The sequence below is a fragment of the Myotis lucifugus genome, unplaced genomic scaffold (assembly GCF_000147115.1).
Source record: "Myotis lucifugus unplaced genomic scaffold, Myoluc2.0 scaffold_84, whole genome shotgun sequence".
NCBI classification, from domain to species: Eukaryota; Metazoa; Chordata; class Mammalia; order Chiroptera; family Vespertilionidae; genus Myotis; species Myotis lucifugus.
The window spans coordinates 2,219,015-2,243,649 of record NW_005871132.1 but is presented as its reverse complement, the minus strand read 5'-3'; the positions used below and the strand labels follow the sequence as shown (position 1 = coordinate 2,243,649).

The 24,635-nt window shown below is 44.3% G+C and overlaps 1 protein-coding gene across 1 annotated transcript in view; it reads left to right on the top strand.

Moving 5' to 3' along the window:
- The window catches only part of B4GALT4 (beta-1,4-galactosyltransferase 4), a 32,413-nt gene extending 10,741 nt beyond the window's left edge, over nt 1-21,672 (top strand). Inside the window, exons 2-7 of the mRNA XM_014457723.2 lie at nt 4,038-4,433; nt 7,845-8,077; nt 11,454-11,641; nt 14,653-14,775; nt 18,872-18,976; nt 20,729-21,672. Coding sequence (XP_014313209.1) covers nt 4,181-4,433; nt 7,845-8,077; nt 11,454-11,641; nt 14,653-14,775; nt 18,872-18,976; nt 20,729-20,861 — 1,035 coding nt within the window. The 5' untranslated portion in view covers nt 4,038-4,180 and the 3' untranslated portion in view covers nt 20,862-21,672. The remainder of the gene's footprint in view (nt 1-4,037; nt 4,434-7,844; nt 8,078-11,453; nt 11,642-14,652; nt 14,776-18,871; nt 18,977-20,728) is intronic.
- Nucleotides 21,673-24,635: the final 2,963 nt, after the last annotated feature.

Sequence of the window (24,635 nt, the reverse complement as noted above, 5' to 3'; positions counted from 1 at the left end):
ATTCTCCCATTTTTGAGGTGGGGCTGGCCTATTTGAAAACAGATCACAGACATTAAAGTCTAAGAAAGGATTGAAATAAACTCTGAGTGTAAGGACTTTACCTCAGTTCCCTTTGTCTTTCCTTTGTATGCCCAGCACTATGCCTGAAAATAGCAGGTGCTCAGAAAAGACTGGTTGAATTGAGAAGAGGAAACACGACATTATGAAAACATTATTTTTGAACTAACTCTAGGGCAAACTTCTAGAAAGGAAAAGGGTGACGAGTCTTGCCCTAAAATAACTTCTTTCATGTTACCTGAATTTGTTTTCTCCAGCCATGATTCCTCTTTCCTTCAAGAGAACCTTGATTGAAATAGAAAACTCTCTTCAGAGAGAGTTCCGCGTCTCCCAGTTTTTAAAATTTTATTGTGAGTAAGTCTGTTCTGATAACATTTCCCCCAACACCAACCAGAGGTTACCTGCCCTAAAAAGAACTTTTGTTTAAAAAAAAATCATCTTTTTTTTATTATAAGAATAACATATGCTAATTGAAAGAAAAATAGAAAGTTACAGAGAAATAGAAAATAAAAATCATCTGTATTTCAATATGCAACTCCAGAGATAACATTATCTTTATTAGCATTCTGGTAAGATTTGAGCATGAATCACATTATAGCATGTTCCTGGAATGTACCAGGTGTGTCTGTGTATATACGCTCATTAAATTCTTACAGCAGCTATTGTAAATTTTTTTTTTTTCACTGTTTTCTAGCTGGGGAAACACGCCTAAAGGGATTGTCTTCAGTTACTTATGATAAGCAGGCTGGGGAGGAGATCTCTCTTGAAAAACAGCTGTATTAGAGACTGCACCTTGGGTGTTCACTCACAGGACCACGGAGACCTCACACGTGAGCTTCCTTCGTGCTGGCTCCCTGTATAGTCAGTTTTGAGGAGAGCACTAAGACTAGGAAAAGTGAGAAGTGATTATTTTTAATTGGATCCAACATAGTCTCAATAAGCAGGGTTAGCAATGAAGAGCTAATTATTAAGCAACTAGAGGCCTGATGCATGAAATCTGTGCAAGAGTAGGCCTTCCTTCCCCCAGCTGCCAGCACTGGCTTCCCTCGCAGCCCTGGCTTCGTCCGGAAGGTCGTCCGGAAGGACGTCTGTTCTAATTAGCATATTATGCTTTTATTATTATAGATCATAAGGATGGCCCCTTGCTTTTAGAATAAATTTCTTATCTTTGGACAAATTGGGCTGCAGTTCAGCAGCAGTAGTCTATGCCTATTCCTAACTCACTACTTGGGTAGGTTTTTAACTCTCTCTAAAAAACACTCCCTCCCTCTGCAGAATGTGTGTGTGTGCACGCACTGTGGTTCTGTGATCAGAAGTCCTTTCAGGCAGGTGAGTGTCCCTGTTAGGGCACCATCTCTCCACAAGCAGCTCTTAGAAAAACAATGCTTCCAGTCTAAATTTTCCAAGATTGAGATTTTAATCAAAAGCTATTGGCAATCCTAGCATTTGTGCTTCCTGCCATTAAGTCCACAAGGTTTTCTGATTGGCCCCAGGAATCTGCAGACTTACCTGGAGGGAAGAGAAGAAACTTCAGGAAGCCTGTTTAACAAACAGGCCCAAGGAAAGGGACAGGAGGATGTGGGAGAGAGATAGGAGGCTGCTAAAGAAAACTCTGCCTATGGCTAGGGTTTGTGTTGGGTGCAGCCAGGCCACAAGGAAAGAGATTGAAATGTCCATGTGAAGGATATGGCAGAAGCCCAGGCTTTGGGGCTGACCACGTGGGCTCAGATCCCAGCTTCACCACTTACTACTTGTGTGTCTTGGGCAAGTTCTTTAATCTCTCTAAACCTTCATTTTATTTCATCTATAAAATGAGGAGACTAATAATTCTTAGCTCGTAAGGTTGAAATGGGAATTAAATAAGGTGATAAAGTGATTTAACCACATTACATGGCACAGAATAAATGCATAAATAAACCGCTCTTATTAGCTGTTATTACTGTTATGTTTTAGGTACCTTCAAGACTAAACACAGGTCATACTGTTTAATTGCTTGCTGGGTCAAAACCTCTCTTTTGTGGTTTGACCCAAGAACCTAACCTCCATCTATTAAGTTGTGTCTAGAGAGAAATGCTTTCTAGGCTTCCCTCAAACTAGCCTACAGCTACATTTTGAAATACTACCCTTCAGTAAGTATGAGGTCCTTTTGAAAGTTGCTAAGACTTTGTTTTTGTTTTTCATAGTAAATTACCACATCCCCACATCTCATTTAAAAGCAACTTTGTTTTCATTATAAAAAGACAGAAGTGTATCATACAAAATTTGTAAAAGAAAAGAGAAAAATATACCCTTGGCTAATCCCATACTCCTGATACAATTATTGCTAGCTTTTGGCTATATTTTTTTCTAGAGTTTTCTTATTTCTATAATTTCAGTGGTAATCATACACACATATAGAGTTTGTTTTCTCTGTTTCATTTTTGTTACTTAAGATTTAATCATAAGCATTTCTGTGTTATCACTTGGTATAGAAAATATTTGTTCTATTCATATAATTGAGGATATGTTTGGCTATAGAGATTATTATGCCCTGGCTTTAGCATTTCTGTGTTCTTCTGTTAACATGTTTAGAATTTGAGGAGAGGTGTGATTTTGGCAATGCAGAGAGGATGTGGGGGTATTGCTACTCACCACCTTCATCACCTTAGTGCACTCGCCATGGTCCAGCTGGGCCCTCACTTATGTGGCCTCAGAGATTGATTCATACTTAAGTATGAAATCAGCATGGCAGTTTATCAAATGACAGTGAAAAACATAGAAAGGTGGTTCTGCCAACCTCCAATGTGTCTGCCTGTTGGCCATCCCTAACCTAAAGTTACTTAAAGTAAAGCATATAACAATATCAACAGCGATTGTCACCAGGTAGTGGGTACCTCCTGTACACCAGGAGGTGGGCTAACATGTGATATATGAATATATTAGGTCATCCAGTCCCACAGTAACCTCTCCGGGTAGGTACTATATTTATCCCCATCCTATATGATAAAGAGGTAATATGCAAATTGACTGTCATGCCTTCACACAAGAGGGCCGCCCCCATGTGGGCACAAGGTGGCCAGCAGGGGAGGGCGGTTGGAGGCAATTGGGCTGGCAGGGTAGCAGTTAGGCGTCAATCAGGCTGGCAGGAGAGTGGTTAGGGGGTGATCAGGCTGGCAGGCAGAAGCAGTTAGGGGCAATCAGGCAGGCAGGCAGGCGAGCAGTTGGGAGCCAGCAGTCCCAGATTGTGAGGGGGATGTCCCAGATTGGAGAGGGTGCAGGCTGGGCTGAGGGACAACCACCCCCCCCCCACACCCTGGTGCACAAATTTCATGCACTGGGCCACTAGTTTTATAGATAAGAAGACAGGTTTCAGGGCCAATATGTGGTGGAGTTATAGTTTCTGTCTGAATCAAAACCCCTGACCGTAACCAGTTTTACCTGTTATTCTTGTAGATGATTGACCTCCTGCATTGGCCTTCTCTTATGTTTCTTGCCCTCTCCCCCACCTGTTGGGATGTGCCCATGCAGTGCCTCATTGTGAAAATCCTTGATTTTTTATCCTTGTTTTTGAGGAATATATTTTTCTAACTCTCACAGGTTAGAGCTTCTGTCTTGTTCTCCGTAACAATATTTCACAGGTTGTTAACCTTCTCTTACAGCTGTGCCAGGAAGAGAACCCTTACGGCTGTATTTTAGGCTGTGCCAGCTCAAAGCTGAGGAGGCATTTCCCGTCTCTGCTTTCTCCTCCCCTAATATCTGGGCATGGCTTTCTTCCTGGGTGACAGAGATGACCCAGAGAGAACTCCTGTGATGTGTAGATGGCTGGGACCTTCTGCCTCGAAAGTCTCTGAGTTTCTGATCTCTAAACCCTCGCTGGAGAACTCCCATTACTGCCAGTCAGGTGCCCTGGGGGATAGGTTTTCAGTTCGCACTGACGTGTGACGTGAATCATCGCAGGGTAGGATTTCCATCAGAAACACGTCTTTGTGCTTGCCTTCCAGAGACTGTTGGAGCAGAACTACTGAGCACAAGCAGGCACTGCGTCTTCGGCTGTCACCGAGCGTGCACTCCGATTGGAAAAGGTGAACTGGAAGCTTCCTGCCCGCAGTGAGGCGGAGTGACCCATCTGCTCACATAACAAGACATGGGCTTCCACGTGACTTCCTTCCTTTCCTACAAACTCCGGTTACTCTTGCTTTTTACTTTATGCCTGACGGTGGTGGGCTGGGCCACCAGTAACTACTTTGTGAGTGCTATTCAGGAGATTCCTAAAGCAAAGGATTTCATTACTACTTTCAAAAAGGCCGTGGTTTTGGGGAAGAAAGAAACTCTGGCTGACGAAGCCTCTGTGAAAAGAGCAGACCTGGACGACTGCCCTTCCGTCTCTCCACACCTCAGTGAGTATTTGTTTTTCTTTCTTGCTTTCTTTTTTACAAGTGCTACATAAATTTTTTTTTACTAGATACATATACAGAAAAGTACAAAGATCAGAAGTGCCCAGCTCAACTAAGTTTCACAAAATGAACATACCTGTGTAGCGGCATGTAAATTATGAAATGGAATCTTCATGGAACCCTAGGCGTTCCCATTCTTTCAGTCACGACCCTTACTTCGGGATTGTAACCCACCCACAGATTCCCCTGCTTTTGAACTCTGCCTACTTGGAAACATGCACTGTGTACTCCTTTGTGTCTGAACTCCCGTTGTTCGACGTTATGTTTGTGAGCTGTGTCCATATGGCTGATGCAGAGTCTTCCACTATATGCGCAGATCCACTTTTATTATCCAGCTGCACAAGTCAACAGGCATTATTTATTTAGCTCGCAAGTCTGTGGCATGAGCTCGGGGTCAGTTGGTTTAGGCTGGTGGCCCTGCTCCACGGGTTTCTCATCTTTCTGGGACCAACGGGCTGGCCTGGGCACTTCTCTCCTGGCATCTGCAGACAAGTGGAGAAATACAAGCCGGTCAGGCCTCCATTTGTGCCCCATCTGCTAGCATCCCTTTGGCCAAAAGTATGGTGTGGAAGGACAGGATTGAGTCTGTCCTTCAGTGTTGCATTTAGTGGTTATTTCTTAAATATGTTGTATGTTCCCCTTTGATGTGTTGCCTCTCAGTTTAAATCAACAGTAAACTGGTTTTAGCGAACACGTTAATTAGAGAGAACAACCCCACTGTGATATTGTATATAACCCACAGAGGTTCGAGCACACCTCTGATTCTTTAGGACATTAAATGCTGATAGTCTGTCAGGCACTCCTCTGAGCCTAGATATTGTTCCCTTTTCCCAGAATGCCTTTTCCTCAATTCATGTCTGCCTGGTGGATTCCTGTTTATTCACCAAAAGTCTAGCTTAGATAACTTCTCTTCCCGAAAGGTTTCTGGGACTGCCCCAAAGTTCATCTCATGCTCCCTGTGTGTCTGCCTATATTCCTGTTGTGCTGACCACAGTGTGTTCATACGCTTGTCTTTCTTCCCCAGGGCACAGTGTGCAGGCAGGATGCAGGCAGGGTGAGCCCTTCCAGTCTGCAGAGCCCGTGCCCCTCCCTGTCCTGCAGAGGTGGCTCTCTGCTTACATGAAATTAACTCTCTGTGGGGCAGGCTGGGGCTCTTCGGAGGCTTTTTGCTCTTTACAAAAACCTGCAGACCTGCTTTCCTAATTGAATCACTGTCTTGTACTGTGTTCGTATTGACATGCTTCTCTCTACCTCAGTGATTCCCAAAGTGGGCGCTACCGCCCCCTGGTGGGCGCTGCAGCGATCCAGGGGGGCGGTGATGGCCACAGGTGCATTTGGGGGCATATATCTTTCTGTTTAATTGCTATTAAAATTTAAAAAATTAATTTCCGGGGGCGCTGAGTAATATTTTTTCTGGAAAAGGGGCGGTAGGCCAAATAAGTTTGGGAACCACTGCTCTACCTAGTCATGGAAAAGCCAAAACGTTACTCTGAATTGTGTGAGGGAATTATTCTGCTCAGAAATTACACAAGTTGGGATAGGAAAATGAGTTATTGAAATGCAAATCTGACGGTATTATCCTCCTTGTTCAAAATCCTCAGAGTGTATTTAAGCCATATCTGCATTTATAAGAATAGATGGGCAGCTCTGGCCTGCGTTCTCAGTGGTTAGAGCATTGGCCTGTGCACTGAAGAGTGGCAGGTTTGATTCCTGGTCAAGGGCACATACTTGGTTTACAGGCTTGATCCCTGGCCCCAGTCAGAGAGGGAGCAGGAGGCAACCAATCAATGTGTCTCTCACTCACATTGATGTTTCTCTCTCTCTCCCCCTCCCTCCCTTCCACACTCTCTCTGAAAACCAATGAAAAAATATCCTCAGGTGAGGATTAACAACAATAGAAATAGAAGGGCAGTGACACAAAACTGAGCAAGGACCTGGATTAAGAGGGTGACATAATTAGAGATGGATGAAGATGGGCCAGAAGGGACAAAAACTGAGGGTGGTAGGAGGCTGATAGAGGACGTGGAAGCAGGTACTGGAAGGTTAGGATCATAAAAAATCATGGCAACGAGAAAGTGAGCAAGAGGACTGGCTTATATCAGACCTGTTGCATGGCGCTCTTTCAGGGGCCAAGAAGAGAGGCATAGCAGGTTAACTCAGATGGTGGGGTTTATTAACAGGCTACACAGGAAACCACCTCAGCAGCCACACCATCATCTCCCAGAAGCTCTGTGGCCTGGCAGCTGCCCCGGTAGCTTGCCTTTCTCCTTACTCCTTTTCTTAGTGTTTGTTTTTAGGGCCTCAGTGCCTTGCTGACTCTGGTCACATGCAGAGCCTTCAGGAGTTACTCTCCTCAGGTGGCTGGAACAGTCACTTGCCCTTGGTGCTGTTGGCAGAGTCTTTAACTACTTCATGGACGCTGGAGCCTGGTCTCAGCAGCCACAGCCAGGGTAGGGGATGGTCACAGGGAGCGAGGCTCCGTGACATACATAGGAAGGACCTGCAGTTGTTTGGCTCAGAAGAGGAGAGCACTACTTGCAAGCAACATGAGATCTTACAGCCTGACCAGTGTGTATGGAGCTTCAAGGAAGTGTGGCTCAGTTCCCTGCGCTCTGCCTCATTTCTTACCAGTCAGTACTCCCTGTTCATTCAGACCCAAGAGGAGGGTCCCTGGCTTCAGCCTGATCTTCAAAGTCTTGCATGCTATTGGTTACCATGGACGGCTCCTGGGTTTCATCCCACCAGGCTGCGTCTGGACTCGCAGAGCAAATGCTGCATCGGGGATGTCTGCTACCGTGGCACATGCCTGCCATCGCTGGGTTAGGGAGTGAGGCTAGTTTCTACATCCTTATGCTGTTTTACCTCCAAGGAGCTAGGATAGCTCCCAAGGGCCCAGGGAAGGAGTGGGCAAGGGGCCTCGTCCATGAGCTTGATCCCACGGAACACTCTTGATTTTGTAAGAGGCTTCACCCTCCTTTGGAACTTTGAGAAGGAAAAGTGGCTAGAGCACATTTGAAGTTAGTCTAGTCCTGCCCTCTGCTTTTCACCAGGGTCATCAGGGCAGAATGCATTTCTAATTTATGGCTGAATCACTGAGCCGAAGTTGGCTATCCAGCCACAAGGGAATGCTCTTATATGTCACTTTCTGGCTTTTGTAGCCAAAAACCTGAGTCACATCATTCTGCAGTTGTAGTTTATGACCAAATGAGGCTTTTGAAGTAGTAATCATAAAAGCTAGCACTCATATCGTGCCAGGCAGTGTTCTAAGTGCTTACATGTGTACTCGCTCATGCCAGCCGATCAACACTTAAGGAGAGAGCTACTGTTGTTTCTTGTGTCCTGTTTTAATTGTAGGAGGTCAGGACAAGCTCGTTTTCAAACCAGATCTTACTCTGGAAGACGTGCAGGCAGAAAATCCCAAAGTGCACAGAGGCCGGTATCAGCCCGAGGAATGTAAGGCTTCACAGCGGGTTGCCATCCTCATTCCACACCGGAACCGGGAGAGACACCTGATGTACCTGCTGGAACACCTTCATCCCTTCTTGCAGAGGCAGCAGCTGGAATATGGCATCTACATCATCCACCAGGTGAGTGTGGGGACAGACCAGGGCTCTGCCTCAGATTCTCCTCTCTCTGAGGTACCTGGCCACCTTTCTGTCTTGGTTAATAGGAGCATCAAACTGTTGTCAAAGGAGGGATCTCTTACCTTGTTCATCCTTGAAAGGAGTGAAAGAAATTCTTGTCTCAGAGTGTGGAGTGATGGAGCTAAGTGCTGGGAAACTTCACTGCCCCTTCACTAAACCTCTGGAGGAGGCCTGTTTTGTTGTGAGCCCTTCCATGTTCGCCAATGGCTGCCCTACAGTTTCCCCCTGAGATAGACCTATGTTTCCCTCTGCGTTCACTATACACTACACAATGAGATGTTGGAATTGTTTTGCATTATTGAGCGTGGCTACTCACTGGGGATCTAGACAAGATTTGACAGACCACTGTGTGTTAATAGCATGGAGTTCTATGACCCTCTCCACCATTCTGCCTTTAAGTTTGCCACTATTTATTATGTAAAACATGTTTAGTTTTCACTTTCTCCCCCACCCCCTTTTTTTGTTTCTTGATTTACTTATTTGGCTTCTGTTGGGGTCCAACCCCAACGGGTCCAGGGATCCCCAAAGGTGTGGACGGAGTCGGCGAAGAAGGAATGACACGGAGGCTGCGTTCAGTTGATCATCATAGTCGGGTTCTCTTGTCAGGGTCTCCCGCCAAGTTCTCCAGGTTCTCCAGCCAGGTTCTATAGCCATGTTCTCTTGCTAGGTTCTCCAGCCAGGTTCTGTCCAGGTTCTTTTGCCATGTTCTGTCTAGGTTCTCCAGTGAAGTTGTGTAGCCAGGTTCTGTCCAGGATCTTTTGCCATGTTCTCTGGCTAGGTTCTGGTTAGGATCTGATGAGGTTCTGATGAGGATCTGATCAGGTTGTGTTGTTTATTGTCTTGTTACATCCGTATTTATACCAGCCATTTTAATCCTGTCAATTTCTATTACAAAGGTTAGGGCGTTTCTTATCTCCATTCCAGGGAGTAAAGATTATGTAGCTTAACTACCCACCTGGCATTTAATTAAGGGGTTGTATCCCCTCCCTAACCTCAGGGAAAGATCCCCACCTGGGGAAACAACCTTTCTCGGAGAGGTGACCTTGGTCAAAACACATGGCACTAAGGAGAGCAAACATTAAGAACAGTATGCCATATACGTCAGGTACCTCGAAACATATGCTGTGCAGATGTTTCTTCTCTGCAGCAAGGATGGACCGGCTCCCGGCAGGCTTCCAGAAACATGATTTAGCAGGAACACAGTGTCAGTGTCAGCATTTGAAGAGTTTAGCGCCAAGTGGAGTGGGTAATTAAATATATCTTTATTTGGTATTAATATTTATTGAAAGAAAAATAAGGCATCAACTTAAACGTCCATGTCTAGCTTTTCAAAACTGCCCTGGAATTTCCCCTCAAACCCTTACAAATGCTAAAAATGCAAGCAGAAATCATTAATTGCATCCTTGCTATTGGTTATAACCAGTAATATTTGTTTAATGAAAACTTTTGACACATCAGAGGGTATATATAGCGCTGCAGTGTATATTTTATAATAAACGGTGGCTCTTGAAAATTAATGTGCATATATCATACCTCTATGCCTATTATTTAAGTATTTGAAACAAAATTTTACTATTATTATATTGTTTTATAATTATTTTTGCTTTTAACATGCTTAGTCACTCTGAGTTTTTTTCTCAGGACAGCTACACCCAATATATGTATTTTATGAGTAGAAAAATGTTTGCTTTGTGTTATTCTTTTCAGGAGAGTACTATGGAAACTTTTGAGAGAACTGCCTATATTTTTGTTATGACAAACTGTTTATTGAACTGGAATTTATTCTGAAGGAATTTGATCTAAACAGCCATGTTTTAAAATATTAATGCTGTGAAATCTTTTTCATGCTTTACTTCTGATCTTATTACTGGTCGAAATGTGTTCTTTTCTTACCCAGTGATGAATCCCTTCTGGGGGGTCACTGTGGGGATTAGCTTCCACTATTAAACATGAAAACAGAATTTTCTTACGGTGATTCCAAGAGACTTTTAAGTAGCTTAGAAATACTATCAGTAACCTTTTCTGTTTACAGGTCACAAACTCTTTTTTTTTTAATTTAAACTTTTAATTTTCTTTTTTAGGTTAGTCCTTACCTGAGGGTATTTTTCCATTGATTTTTAGAGAGAGTGGAAGGGACGGGGAGAGACAGAGCAACATCAATGCCAGAGAGACACATTGATTGGTTGCCTTCCACATGCTCCCCATCCAGGGCTGGGGATCAAGCCTGCAACCAAGGTACATGCCCGTGACCAGAGTTGAACCCAGGACCCTTTACTCCACAGACCAATGCTCTATCCACTGAGCCAAACTGGCTAGAGCAGGTCACAAACTCTTAGTCTTTTCTGGCAAGCTATATCTCTTGGAAGCTTAGTGTAAATTGATTACGTAGGATAATATTGGGATGAGCTTAGAGTTGAACAGTGAAGCAATGATACTTATCAGTATGACTAGTATGTAAGAAAGGTTTTGTAGTTTTACATGGAACAAATAAAAATATATTTAAAATTTTTGAGTTATTTTCATTTGTATTTTAAAACTATGGGACCTTGAAAGCTTGCTTGGAGGTTCTAGCAGAGGAGCGAAGCTACTCATATACCCTTGACCGAAGAGAAGTCCTCTTCCCTGTTGGGGAAGGTCACCCCATTTGACGAAGAAGCGTGCAGCTTTGGGAGGGATGAGCACGGAGCGGTGAGGAAGGAAGGGGACACCCACCTGGCCAGCCAGATTAGCCAAATCTACCCTGGCAATCAACGGGGTGACAGATGTCGCAGCCAGATCGCCCTCACATCCATTTGAAAAATATATATATATGTGGTATCCCCCCGAAAATGTATACACACACTTTGAATAATTGTAAAGGCAGTGTTTATTAAAATACATTTCATTTTCAAAATTGAGCTATCAGCTGTTAAAGTGTGTATACAATTTTTTGGACTCTATATGGGTTAAAAATTGTAGAAAATTATGCACAATACAAATTCACCACCTTAACTATTTCTAAGTGTACACTTCTGTAGTATTAAGTATATTCACATTGTGCACCTTATCTCTAGAACTTTTTCATTTTGCAAAACTGAGAATCTATACCCATTAAACGACAACTCATTTCAAGGTATGTTTTTCAGTTATGGAATTTAAGTTTGTATGAAACATTAAGGAACAGACTGTCTTTTATTGTTATTGCACCTACTGTCACTTCTTCCTGTCACTAGTTGTGAGTAGCAGGAGTAAGTCATACCAGCTCCTGCATCTGAACTGAAGGGGGCCCACTGTGAAATCGTCTCAGGAGCTGTTCAACTTTTCACTTCTCTATCTACAGGCTGGGAGTAAAAAGTTTAATCGAGCCAAACTCTTGAATGTGGGCTATATAGAAGCTCTCAAGGATGAAACGTGGGACTGCTTTATCTTCCACGATGTGGACCTGGTGCCCGAGAATGACCTGAATCTTTACAGGTGTGAGGATCAGCCCAAGCACCTGGTGGTGGGCAGGAACAGCACTGGGTACAGGTAAGGCGGCCCTGCTCCTGGCCTGCTTGCCCTGTTGTCGCCAAGGCTGTGCGATGTCATGCCCAGAGTGTCTTAGGAAAATGAGAACTAGGAAAAACGGCACATGACAGATCACTTAAAGGTCAAAACGGACATATGAGAAATCAGGTTTTTCCTTTGAGGACAAAAGCCCTACAACAGCCTTGGCAGAGGAGCCCAAAGACAAAAGGGAAAGAGCAGGAGGGAAAGTAATGCAGGCATTGCAAACCAGGGCCAGCCTCACCTGCCAATCCACACCCTGGAACTTTTTCAAGCTGTCCCCACTGTGCAGAATTCAAGTAACTTACCTGTCTGTCCTTGATTTCCCCTCTTGGAGGCAACAGGTGTGTGCCCCGTAGTTCAGCTCTTAGGTCTCTGTGTGAGAATGGGACGTCGGCATCTGCCCCGAGTTCTGAGGGAGAGTAGGGAGGGGAGTATCTACTGAGCAGTCAGCTCAGGAGCCAGAACACCCAGGACAAGTTCCTTTTCTCAAAGCCACCATGGGAAGTGCTGGGCACCCCATTTCTGTCTTCATTCCCCATTTCTTGTGCTCCCCCTCTCCCCCCGCAGAATAGGCATATCCACTTTTCAACCTTATTTTATACCAGCTCCTGTTTAAGCACAGCCAGGGGAAATAGTGACCAAGAAAATTCTCTATGAATGAAACTATATTCGCTTGTGTGTGTGCACACTTATCTGTCAGCTTCCCCCAGAGCCTGCCATTCCCATGGGCTCAAGTCTGTGGTGCTTACTGTACTCCAGGCCATGAGACCACTTTGAATAGGCGCGGTGCCTGCCCTCAAAGGGCTCCCTGTTGTGTGCTGGTGGGGAGACAGCTACAGTGGAGTTGCATCAATTTTGCACTTAACTTTCGCAAATTTAACTATGAGGACTTGGTAAGGACTGCGGGAAGGAGAAGGAGAAAAAGCTGTGAGGGGGTGAAGATGCCATGTGCCTGAATGAGGCAGGTGCGGTGGGGCCACAGGGCTGGGGAGGTTCTGGAAGAGAATCACAGATCTGAATCTTATTATCTGGAGGTTTTGTCTTTTGTTCTCTGAACCACTGCGGCCGTGAAGAAAGCAGCGTATCATGGTTGGGCACCGTGTATTTTCAGGAACATGTAAAACCATCTGTTCACTTGTGTATTGATATGTTGGCACTGTCTACAGCTCTGCATATCTGTATGTTGAACCTTTGACATAGATACTAAGTAAACATCTGTGGTGAGAAATTACAATTGCACAGGATTTATTTTTCCAGTGCAAATAACAGGATTGTTTTAAGGGCAGGCCTTTTGTTGGAATTCTAGATTTTATGTTAAGCTGTACCACAAAAAAACTGAATTCTTGGGCATTGCTCCTAGGAATTGATTTTGAATAAAACTTCCATGTCACAATCATGGATTTCATCAGAGGCTACTCACTCTAAAAACAGCTCCTGGCCTGGCCAGTGTGGCTTAGTGGTTTAGCTTCAACCTATGAGCCAGGAGCTCACGGTTCGATTCCCAGTCAGGGCACATGTCCACGTTTTGGGCTTGATCCCCAGAAGGGGACGTGCAGGAGGTAGCTGATCAATGATCCTCTCATCATTGATGTTTCTATCTCTCTGTCCCTTCCTTTCTGAAATCAATAAAAATAAATAAATAAAAACAAAAACAGCCCCTGTACAAATATTGCTGTTTGGACTTGCTATTGTAACTGGCCAGACTTTTCTTTTATAACTATCAGAGAGCCTTTGTCTTTTTTTGAGTAACTGGCAGGTTTTCCTAATGTGAATCAGGGGATTGAATGTGTCCTCCTTTTTTTTCTGACTGTAAGAAGTTCTGAACCAAATTCATCTCCTTTTTATTGAATTTATTGGGGTGACATTGGTTAATTAAATTATATAGGTTTCAGTGTATAATTCTACAATACATCATCTGTATATTGTATTATGTGTTCATCACCTCAAATCTTCTTCTACCACCATTTATCTCCCCTTTACCCTCTTCTCCATAGCTTTATTTTTAAAACTGAAAAGAATCTTTTTTTTTTTAAGAAAATTTTTTTTTATTGATTTCAGAGAGGAAGGGAGAGGGAGAGATAGAAGGATCAGTGATGAGAGAGAGTCATTGACAGGCTGCCTCCTGCAGGCTCCCTTCTAGGGATTGAGCCTATAACCTGGGCATGTGTCCTGATCGGGAATCAAACCGTGACCTCCTGGTTCATAGGTTGACATTCAACCACTGAGCAACACTGGCCAGGCTGAAAAGAGTCTTATTTGCCGATCTGAGTTCTAATATATTTCAGACTCCACTTATTCAAAACATAATTTACTGTCTTCCTTTCAAAACCTATTATTGTTCTGTATACTCTGTTTCTGTGAAAGCCACTATCATCTACCTAACTGCTCAAACCAGAAACATCAGGTTAGTTGAGGTGTATTGGGTTCTTCAGGAACAGGCACTGAGATGGAGCTTTGCATGCTGGAAGTGGAAATTTGCACACAACGTGTGAGCAGGAACTGTCTCCTGTTCTCTACCCCCACCCAAAACAAAGTGAGAGTAAAAATACCAGTAATTCTCTATGACACTTATTCATGCTGAACCTGGGTGCAGCTTCAGAATCCTTCTTAACCCAGTGCCCTTTGGCTACGACTACTCATTGGATTGGCACATGGGATGAAATCTGTCATCCATGTCTTATGGTATGGTGCACTTACAGGTACTTCTGTGGACCTCTGCACACAAACATTAAACATTAACAATAACAGGTGGGTGGCACCATTGCTTAATGAGGAGATGTGAGCACTTGTCTAGACAGGAACGGAGGCCAGACAGGCAAGGCCAGGAATGTCAGGAGGCGGGTGCCCAGCAGGAATGGATGGGTGGAGTGCATGGTCTTTAAGTGTTCCTAGAATGCTGGCCCCGAATCAGAGACTTCTCCAGTGTCTGTGGAGAACAAAAAGCCTTTGCGCTAATGTTCTTACCTTTTCTCTCTTCTCTTCTGCTCCAGGTTGCGTTACAACGGATATTTTGGGGGTGTTACTGCCCTAAGCCGAGAGCAATTTTTCAAGGTGAATGGATTCTCTAACAACTACTGGGGATGGGGAGGCGAAGACGATGACCTCAGACTCAGGTGAACAACAGAGACAGGTCCCCTTCACAGGGCTCTGTGGTCAGCGATGGCTCTGGAAACCTGTGTGTTATAGTTCCTATAGATGCCAGTCCAGCAGGGCACGAGGCCGCAGATTTGGGCGTAAAGGGTGTCAGGGGCGGAGGGAAGATGCCCAGATTGCTCTTTGACCCTGGAAGTGTGGAAATGATGGAAGGTGCCTGCTCCTGGCTCGCGGGTGTTAGGGGCCTGCAGTGTTGATGGAGGTCTCTGTGGAGTTGTCAGTGAGTACTGCTCACTGAGAAGGGTCTCACCAGTGAATGCAAAGCTGTAATTTGAGGAAAGTGGCCAGAGGGCTCGTTATAAGCCTGTGCTTTCTCTCAGACCCCAGGGAATCCTGCCCAGTTCCCAGTGCCCAGAGCAGGGAGTGCCAGCAGCCTGTGGAGCTGCACACCTGAAACTGGCCTAGAGGTCCTCTCAGTTAGGCATTAACCAGCCCCGAATACCCTGGGAGCAGCTGCTGCCTGCCGCCCAGGCCGATCTCCGGGCTGCTAGCATTACCCTCATGTTCTCCTGGACTGCTCTCTGCTCTGAGGGCTTCAGGGAGAATATATCTGACCTCTTCTCTCAGCTCCCTCCCTTGAGCAGGGTTTCGTAGCCAGATAGCTATTAGTATCCCTACCTCCCAGAGATAAGTAATTATTCAAGAGCCTAGGGCCAGTATCTTAACAAAATATGTATTTTTATTTCAGAGAGGAAGGGAGAGGGAGAGAGAGATAGAAACATCAATGCTGAGAGAGAATCATTAATCGGCGGCCTCCTGCACGCCCCACATTTGGGGGTCGAGCCTGCAACCCAGGCATGTGTCCTGACCGGGAATCGAACTGTGACCTCCTGGTTCACAGGTCAATGCTCAACCACTGTGCCACGCTGGCAGGCTGGGGCCAGAGTCTTTAGACTTATAATAACAAGGCCTTCCTGGGGACCCCCTTTCCTCCTGCCGTTGTCTCTTGGGAAGGAACCCTGTCAGCTGCGGTTCTGAATTAACATATATGTGACTGCCAGAACTTTCCCCTTGCTTCAGCCTAAAGAAGCCAAGGCTCCCTGCTGGTCTTGTCCCGATGCGTAGGCTTGGAGTCTGGGATGTTTATGGCAGGAGGGGAGTGGATTTCCCTGACCAAAGTCTCCATAGGAGTGGCCATGTGACGGCAACAGCTCTTCAAGGCCTATGTGGCCGGGGCTTTTGAAGTGGACAGAGGGTGTCCACTCGATTTCAGGGCAAGAGTGGCGAAGGCTAGAGGTACACGATATCCATCATCTTCCCCAAGTCCATTTTGCTGCCCAGATGGATGGTTAGTAGACTTTTGCACTGATCATGTATCATCACTGTCCTTTATCCCACCGCTCCTTGGCTGCAAGGTCCAGGGGAGAACCAAGTTTTGCTTTTGTTTTTTTTAATTAAATCTTTATTGTTCAGATTACATTTGTTCCTCCCCCCCCCCCCCCGCAATAACTCCCCTCCTTCCAGTTTCCGCCCCACCCTCCGCCCTCACTCCCCACCCACTGTCCTCATCCATAGGTGCACGATTTTTGTCCAGTCTCTTCCCGCGTCTCCCACTCCCCTTTCCCCCCCAAGAATAGTCAGTCCATTCCCTTTCTATGTCCCTGATTCATTATAATCACCAGTTCATTCTGTACATCAGATTATTTATTCACTTGATTCTTAGATTCACTTGTTGATAGATGCATGTTTGTTGTTCATAATTTGTATCTTTACCTTTTTCTTCTTCCTCTTCTTAAAGGATACCTTTCAGCATTTCGTATAATACTGGTTTAGTGGTGATGAACTCCTTTAGCTTTTCCTTATCTGTGAAGCTCTTTATCTGACCTTCAATTCTGAATGATAGCTTTGCTGGATAAAGTAATCTTGGTTGTAGGTTCTTGGTATTCAGCACTTTGAATATTTCTTGCCATTCCCTTCTGGCCTGCAAAGTTTCTGTTGAGAAATCAGCTGACAGTCGTATGGGTATTCCCTTGTAGGTAATTGAGTCTCTTTCTCTTGCTGCTTTTAAGATTCTCTCTTTGTCTTTTGCTCTTGGCATTTTAATGATGATGTGTCTTGGTGTGGTCCTCTTTGGATTCCTTTTGTTTGGGGTTCTCTGCGCTTCTTGGACCTGTAAGTCCATTTCTTTCACCAGGTGGGGGAAGTTTTCTGCCATTATTTATTCAAATAGGTTTTCAATATCTTGCTGTCTCTCATCTTCTGGCACCCCTATGATTCTGATGTTTGTACGCTTGAAGCTGTCCCAGAGGCTCCTTACACTATCCTCGTATTTTCGGATTCTTTTTTCATTTTGCTTTTCCGGTTGGGTGTTTTTTGCTTCTTCGAATTTCAAATCTTTGACTTGATTCTTGCGCTCCTCTGGTCTGCTATTGGGTGTCTGTATAATATTCTTTATTTCAGTCAGTGTATGCTTAATTTCTAGTTGGTTCTTTATCACAGCATCGAGGGTCTCATTAGATTTCGTGAGGCTCTCATCAAGTTTATTGGCAGCTTCTAGCACATTATTGCAAGCCCTCAAAATTGCATTTTTTAGCTCTATATCCTCCATTTCTGTCATGTTTTTTTGTCTCCGCATCTTTTATGCTTTCTTTGTGCACCCCCTTGTGGTCTTTGTGCGCAGTCTTGTTCTAGTTAAGCCTTAATTGTTGTAGTTAATACTAGAGGGATTTGACCACCAGGCCGACTGGCTGTGAGAATCAGCTGTGTGGAAAACTTCTGTCCTCTGGGGAGGTGCTAATCTAGCCTTTGCCTGAGGCGATCAGGCAAATGGCTCTGTGCAGGGCTTGGGCGGGGCGGGCTCAACAGGGTGGGCGGAGGGAGCAGTTATGGCTGCTCTCAGTCCGTCCCCAGGGGCTCTGCCTCTCTGTCCCAGCAACCGCTGCAAACCTCGGAGGGACCGTAGCCAGACAGTCCCGCTTCTCCCGTTTGAGTCTGGGTCCCTAGAGACTCGCCCGGATCTGGAGCTCAGAGTCTGAGACTCACTCCCGACCGAAAACGACAACCGCGCCCTCAGCCACCAGCCCGCTTTGCTCGCGCACCTCGTTACCTTTAAATTTTCCACACTGCGCCTCCTCTGAGCCTCGTAATGCTGTTGTCTTTGCTTCTAGTTGAAGAGTCTCTCCTCAGCCAGCCTTCCTGTGGTTCTGGTTGATGTCCGTTCCGTCTTTTAGTTGTATTTTTGAAGTGGTTGTTTGCGGCAGTAATCTCCGGTGTTTACCTATGCCGCCATCTTCGATTCTCCCCAAGTTTTGCTTTTGTTTGATAAGAACATCAGGGCCTTCAGAATGATTCTCAACCAATGCCATGGATGACTAGATGATTTTAACATAAAAGTTGGTTGAGATTTATTTACTAAATATTTTTTGGCTCACCTGTGCAGCAGTCACCACCCTTCTTTGCACTTACATATTACGTTGGGGTTTGCAAAGCATGCTCCTGTGGACACTCTCATTTGAGCCTGTCTGATCACCTCTATAACACCCTGGGTATTTTATAGATGGGAAACCAAGACCTAGAACAATGAACCGACTTACCAAGATTGTAAAGAACAAAGTCTAGATTTGAACCTAGGTTCATGGGCTTTATAGCTTGTCGTTACTTTGGAAAAAGGAGGAAGTGCTAAGTAAATTGGGATCCTAAGAGACTTGATTCTTCTATTTGTCACACTTTAAAAAAATATTTTTCAATTACAATGGACATACAATATTATATTAATTTAAGGTGTACAACATAGTGATTAGACATTTATATACCTTAAATCATGATGTTTTAAAACATGTACTTTCTCAGTTGCTTTTGGAAAATGACATACTATAAATTGACATATCTCCTTTGTACCCCAAAAGTAAATGTTAAGTGTGATTTTTTTGATGGACTTACTGCCTGAGGCCCAACATTCTAAGAAAATTCTTTCTTTAATATGCAGATAAGCAAGCTATGTGTGACTCTGAGTATGTGTGCACCTGTGTATAAATTTTTACAAATGATTCTGTTTAAGTGCCTAGTGGTAAGTAAGTAGACTAGAATTTTCTTTAACCACCTGTGTTCTTTTTCTAGGGTTGAACTTCATAGAATGAAAATAATCCGGCCGATGCCTGATGTGGGTAAATATACAATGATCTTCCACACTAGAGACCGAGGCAATGAGGTGAACGTAGGGCGGTAAGTCCTGGCTTCCGAGCCTTGCCGGCTACCTGCTTAGTTCCTTCTGTCAATATTGGATGCTGGGGAATCCGATCAGATGAGCCAGTTTATTTCGTTCAAAGCTTTTTTATTGGGTAATTTTCAAACAGACACCAGAGGATATGTTTTTATTGATTTGTAGAGAGAGGAAAGGAGAAAGAGAGAGAGAGAGAGAGAGAGAGAGAGAGAGAGAGAGAGAGAGAGAGAAACACCAATGTGAGAGAGAAACATCGATCACTTGCCTCCCCGATGAGCCCCGACTAGGGATTGAATACACAACCTGCATATGTGCCCTGACAGGGAATCGAACCCACAGCCTTTTTGGTGTATGGACAACACTTCAACCAACTGAGCTCCCCTAACTTTTCCAATAGCATTAAAGGGCTTTTGGCCCTTTTGTTGAAGTCTACATTTTTCTTTTTAAATCTTAATTGTTGAAAGTCTTACATATGTCCCCTCCCCCCCCATTGACCCTTTCTAGCCTGCCTCCACCCCTCTGAAGTCTACATTTTAAAACAATATTAGTGGGCTTTTAGCCTTTTTGTTAGAATCCACCACTTTAACAAAATAAATATTTCTGTTTTCCCTTTGTCTTACTAATCTCTGTTCATAGGCATGCATCTTTCTCTTAAAAAAATATTGAATAGATAAAGAAGAATACTTATAAATTATATGAAAAATCTGAAGATTCTTGATACCATGAACACTAGTGGTGTCCCCCACTCAATGTATGCCTGTTGCCTGTGTGGCTCTCCCCATATCTGCCCCCCATGACAGGAGACAACAATTTCCTGAAATTTTGTGATAATTATAATTATTTGTGCCATTTCTTGGTTTTTTTCCTTTTCCATATATTTGTATCCCTACACAAAAGACGGTTTAATTTACATGTTTCTCAATTTTCCATAAGTGAAATCCTGCTGTATTATCTTCTCCTGACTTTATTTAGCTCAACATTGTGCTTCTGATCTCCATCCACATTGTTACTGTCACTGAAGTGGATTGCTTTTCTCTGCTGGGCTCTTGGGACCAGCTCAGTTCACCACCCACTTTACCCACATCCCAGGCTCCGGCCACACACTTGGTTCTTCTTCTTCAAATGCATTCTGCTGTTTGCCTGTCTGTGCATCTTGCCCAGGGTGGTTCCTCTTCCTGGGAGTCCTTTGCCTCACCTTCTTCACGTAGTGAATTTCGCCTCTTTTAAGCCTCAAATTTTCCTTCTCTGCAACCCCTCTCCAGACTCCATCGTGAAGTGAGGTGCCCTTAATTCATCCTGCTCTCCGTACATTCTGACTTTGAGATTCTTAGGAAAGCTATGTACACTCCCTGCATACAGACGCAACTTCCCCAACAACAGTGGAGGATTCACAGATCCCCTGAAGCCTATACAAGGACCTGTTAGCAGGGGACGACACATACCACACTGTGTCAGTGTATATTGTACCTGTACATCCTCTGTCCATAGGCTAGGGGCTCACTGTATGCAAGTGTCATTATTACATGACACTTCATCATTGGTCTCCAGGGTCTCACATGGAGTCAGGCACAGGAACACATGGCTGTCATTGATGTCTGTTACCTTAGGTGGGAACAATAAACTTTTTTGCAGTAAGAAACCCAATGGGTATAATAATTTACCAAGATGCTTTTGCGAAATTCTGTGGCAAGGCAAAAAGCGATGGAAATATATGTTAAATTCTTGTCTTACGCATTTGCTCTTTTTATCTTTAGGATGAAGCTCTTACATCAGGTGTCACGAGTCTGGAGGACAGATGGGTTGAACAGTTGTGTTTATAAATTACTATCCGTGGATTACAATCCTTTATATGTCAACATCACGGTGGACTTCTGGTCTGGCCCATGACCCTGGATTGTCTGGTGATGTTCGGAAGAACTGGATATCTGATTGCAATAATTTTGGCCTAGAGACTTCCCCTAGTAGCACACATTAAGAACGTGCTGCAGCTGATTATCGAGCTGAACTTTTCCTTTTTGTATTTTCTTAGTAGAGCTCCTGGTGAGATGGAACATAACGCAATAGTAACAAAACAGCGTTCTTAGTTGTTTTGATCACAAAGGTTAAAATATTGTAATAGATGCTTGAAGGACTAAGTGTAAAAGGAAGACTCAAAAGCTCTCATGCAGGCTACTTGAGAACTCTAATTGAAGGAGATTTATTTAAGTTTAAAGTGGTTCATTGTGGGATAAAAAAGTCCACTGGAAATAAGATTGCTGAATGTCCCAGAGAACCAGAATTGTTCTCCCTGGAGGGAGAAAGGTACGAAGATGTATTTCTATTCCTCGTTTATTTTGCATGGCCATCTGTGAAGAGGCTGGTCCCAGTGAGAAGACAGCGGCAGAAGAGGGAAGAAAGGTGAAGAACCAAGATGCAGTGGACTTGGGAATTTACGAGGTGGTGGGAGGACAGGGCCAGATGGAGAGGCAGCCACAGTACTGGCTGCTGTTGCTGCTAATCCTGTCACCTGCTTGGATACACCTTCCAGTAAGATCCCAGCAGAAGACACCTTATCTACTACTTTTTCAATAATTTTTGTAAAATGATTTTGTACATGTAGGGTATGAATGAGCAGTTTACAAATTACATAGTGACTAATAATACATCGAAAATACCTCTGCAGTAAAATATAAAAAAGCTTTGGGTGCTCAATCTTGTATACTGTTGTGTGAGGCCTACAGATGTGTTGATTTCAGTATCCATAATCCTGAACAGCTTAAAAACAAAACAGAGGCGACCAGCCCTCCCACTCCCCCTCTTCCTCATTTTCGGTTCCTCCCCTGCTCTTCCTGTGTCCAGCCACCTTGTGGAAGCCGCTCCAGGCCTGTGGCAAGTGCCTGTGCCTCTGGTCTCCTCGGCCACATCATGGTTTTGTTCTCTTCATCGTCGTGTGCCTATTCCCTTCTTGTGATCAGTCATGGGACCAGCAGGGCTGGCCTAAGGGGCACACCTGGTTGGTTGTAGGACAGAAAGGCGTGGAGCCCATGGTTTGGAAGCCTTTCATTTCGAAGGAAGGTGGGGTCATGGCAGGGACTTGAGTAGTGGCAGTGATTTTGGAGAGAAGCCACCGGCACTGCTGAGCTTCCTGGGGAGGGGGTGGGGATGTGGGAGGATAATCTAGGGAAGGTAATAGATGGGTACTTAGTCAGAAAGAAAAATATTTGGTTTGCATAGGTGAATGGACATGTAAATAATGTAGATGTGGATTTCTTAAGCAAGGATTGTGCAACTGTGCCCCGGGGTCTCTCAATCCATCATTATTATGTGACACTTTGTTAAATTTTAGCATGAATGGGTGCCAACCAAATGGGGAGAGGGAGGGAATGGGGATCCCAAGAAAGATAGCAGTCACCACCCAAGTGGGGAAGGAGAATTGATGGGGAAATACATGTTATAGACATGATAGGTTTACCTCGGGCTGGCTTGGGTTACCTTTAACTCTGTAGGGACAAGTAAGTGTTTCCTTTTTCTTTATTAGCACAGAAAGAATGATGGTTTTCACTTTTCTCCCCTCTTTGCTCTTCTCTCTCTCTTTTCTGCAGAATCTTTCTTTGGCACTCTGTTCCAATGTTCTTAATTATCACAACATACAGACTGAACCGTTGTAATGACCAACCTCCAATCCTCGGGTCCTCAATTTGGAGGCTGTGGGTCCCTGGCTATGGTTGAGGAGGATAAAGCAAGAGACTATGTGCAAGGAACTTGAAAATCCATATTTGAGAATTCCATTTCTCAGTCAATGGAAATGACATACAGTTACTGCCATGTGGGAACTCCCTGTGCATTTTCAGCTATTAACAAAGCATCTGCATTTTTTAAATGTTAGTAATCACTAGACTATGTCTGTTACTATTCTTCAGATAATTCTTATAATTCTTTCAACCAACATAATGTCCAAGTCATTTAAATGACTCATGAAACTTCTTGAGGTGGAAGATAATTAAAACATTTTTTGTTTTGTTAATCCTCACCCGAGGATATTTTCCCATTGATTTTTAGAGAGTGGAAGGGAGAGGGAGAGACACGGAGAGAGAAACATCAATGTGAGAGAGACATATCGATTGGTTGCCTCCTGCACGTGTCCCGACCAGGGACCGGGAGAAGCCTACAACTGAGGTATGTGCCTTTGACTAGAATCAAACCTGGGACCCTTCAGTCTGAGGGCTGACACTGTCCACTGAGCCAAACAGGCTAGGGCAAGATAATTTTTTAAGACCTTTATTTCCTCACTGTGCCACTGACCTCATGGGAATGAAGCCCAGGGTCTGGCTGGAGGCATGCAGCTGCTCTCCCAAGCAGGGGAGTTCAGTCTCCTTGGAGTAGAGCTTTCCCCTAATTCCTCCCCTGTGTATTTCCCATTAACTGCCACTAAGAGGCCACGGTTTTTGAGAATTGTAGATGTGCTTGCCGTAATTGCTAAGGATTATATGGATGGAGTCTATTTGGACATCACAGTACTGAGCATGAAGACTGTTCTATAAGATTTTATTGGTTTTTTTTCTCACACTACCATGCATCGCACTCTATGGCTTGTAGTGTTTTTACATGCACTCTATTGATCCTGTTGAATCTTGAGATAAATAGGGTATATGAGGAAGTGGGGGTTAAAAACAGGTGGGGGCCTTGCCAGAAGTCCCTCTGCTAGTAAGTGGCAGACTCAGGACACAGACTCGGGTCTCCTGTCCACAAGATCATTATACAATATTTCCTTCATCAAGGCTTCTCTCATTCTTTGCTGTAGTTTTCCTGAAGCTATACTTTGGTTCTAGTTCCTGGAAAAGGTATCTTCAGGGCCCTAAAGAGTATGTTCCATTCTCATTCGGTCTCTGACCTTTTCCCAGACATCCTCTCTGTTTTCTTTTTTTGCCCTTAATGCCCTCACTTCTACTCAAGCTTCTATCAGACAGGTTTCCTGGGGGCACCCAAATGCTCTGTGAGTGGACTCTTGGGTGAGATGAGACATTTTCTGCCAGACTCGAAACCTCACTTTCCCCAAGTCCTACACATACACAGTCGCTCTCAAAAGCCATTACCATGCTCCTCAAGATGGGCCACAGGCAGGTACATTTCATCATTTATTTTGCAATCACATTCCAAAACTTATTTTAAAAAGTCTATTCCTTAGGACCTTATATATTTAAGCGATTGCCTCCTTGATTGGTGTAGGTACCCTGAAGACGGTCTTGTACCTGCTGAGAGGGCCTGATGAGTCTTGAAGGCATTCACAAGGATGCTTTCCCCAAGAGGCCCTTCCCCAGGGACCCTGCCTGTACAGGCAAAGGCTCCATTGTTCCACCGACAGCTGTTGAAGTTGAAAATGCAAATAAAATTGTACCTTGTGTGTATGTGTGTGGCGTGTGTGCAAGTGTGTGTGGTGTGTGTATGTGAGTGTGTGTAACTTTGGACCTTGGGGGAGAGATTGGCGAAGGGTGGGGCATAACAATAATTGAGTGCTAGCTTCTTATTAGTCAATTTCCTTGTGTGTGTTTTTTATTGTAACTTTCCAATAAAAATGTAGGTGTATACATACTGCAAAGAAAAAACAGATTCAAGTGAGTAACTCCCAAAAGTCAGTGAGAGGAAAAGATAAGACTTGAACCCAGGTCTCTCTTGACTCCAATA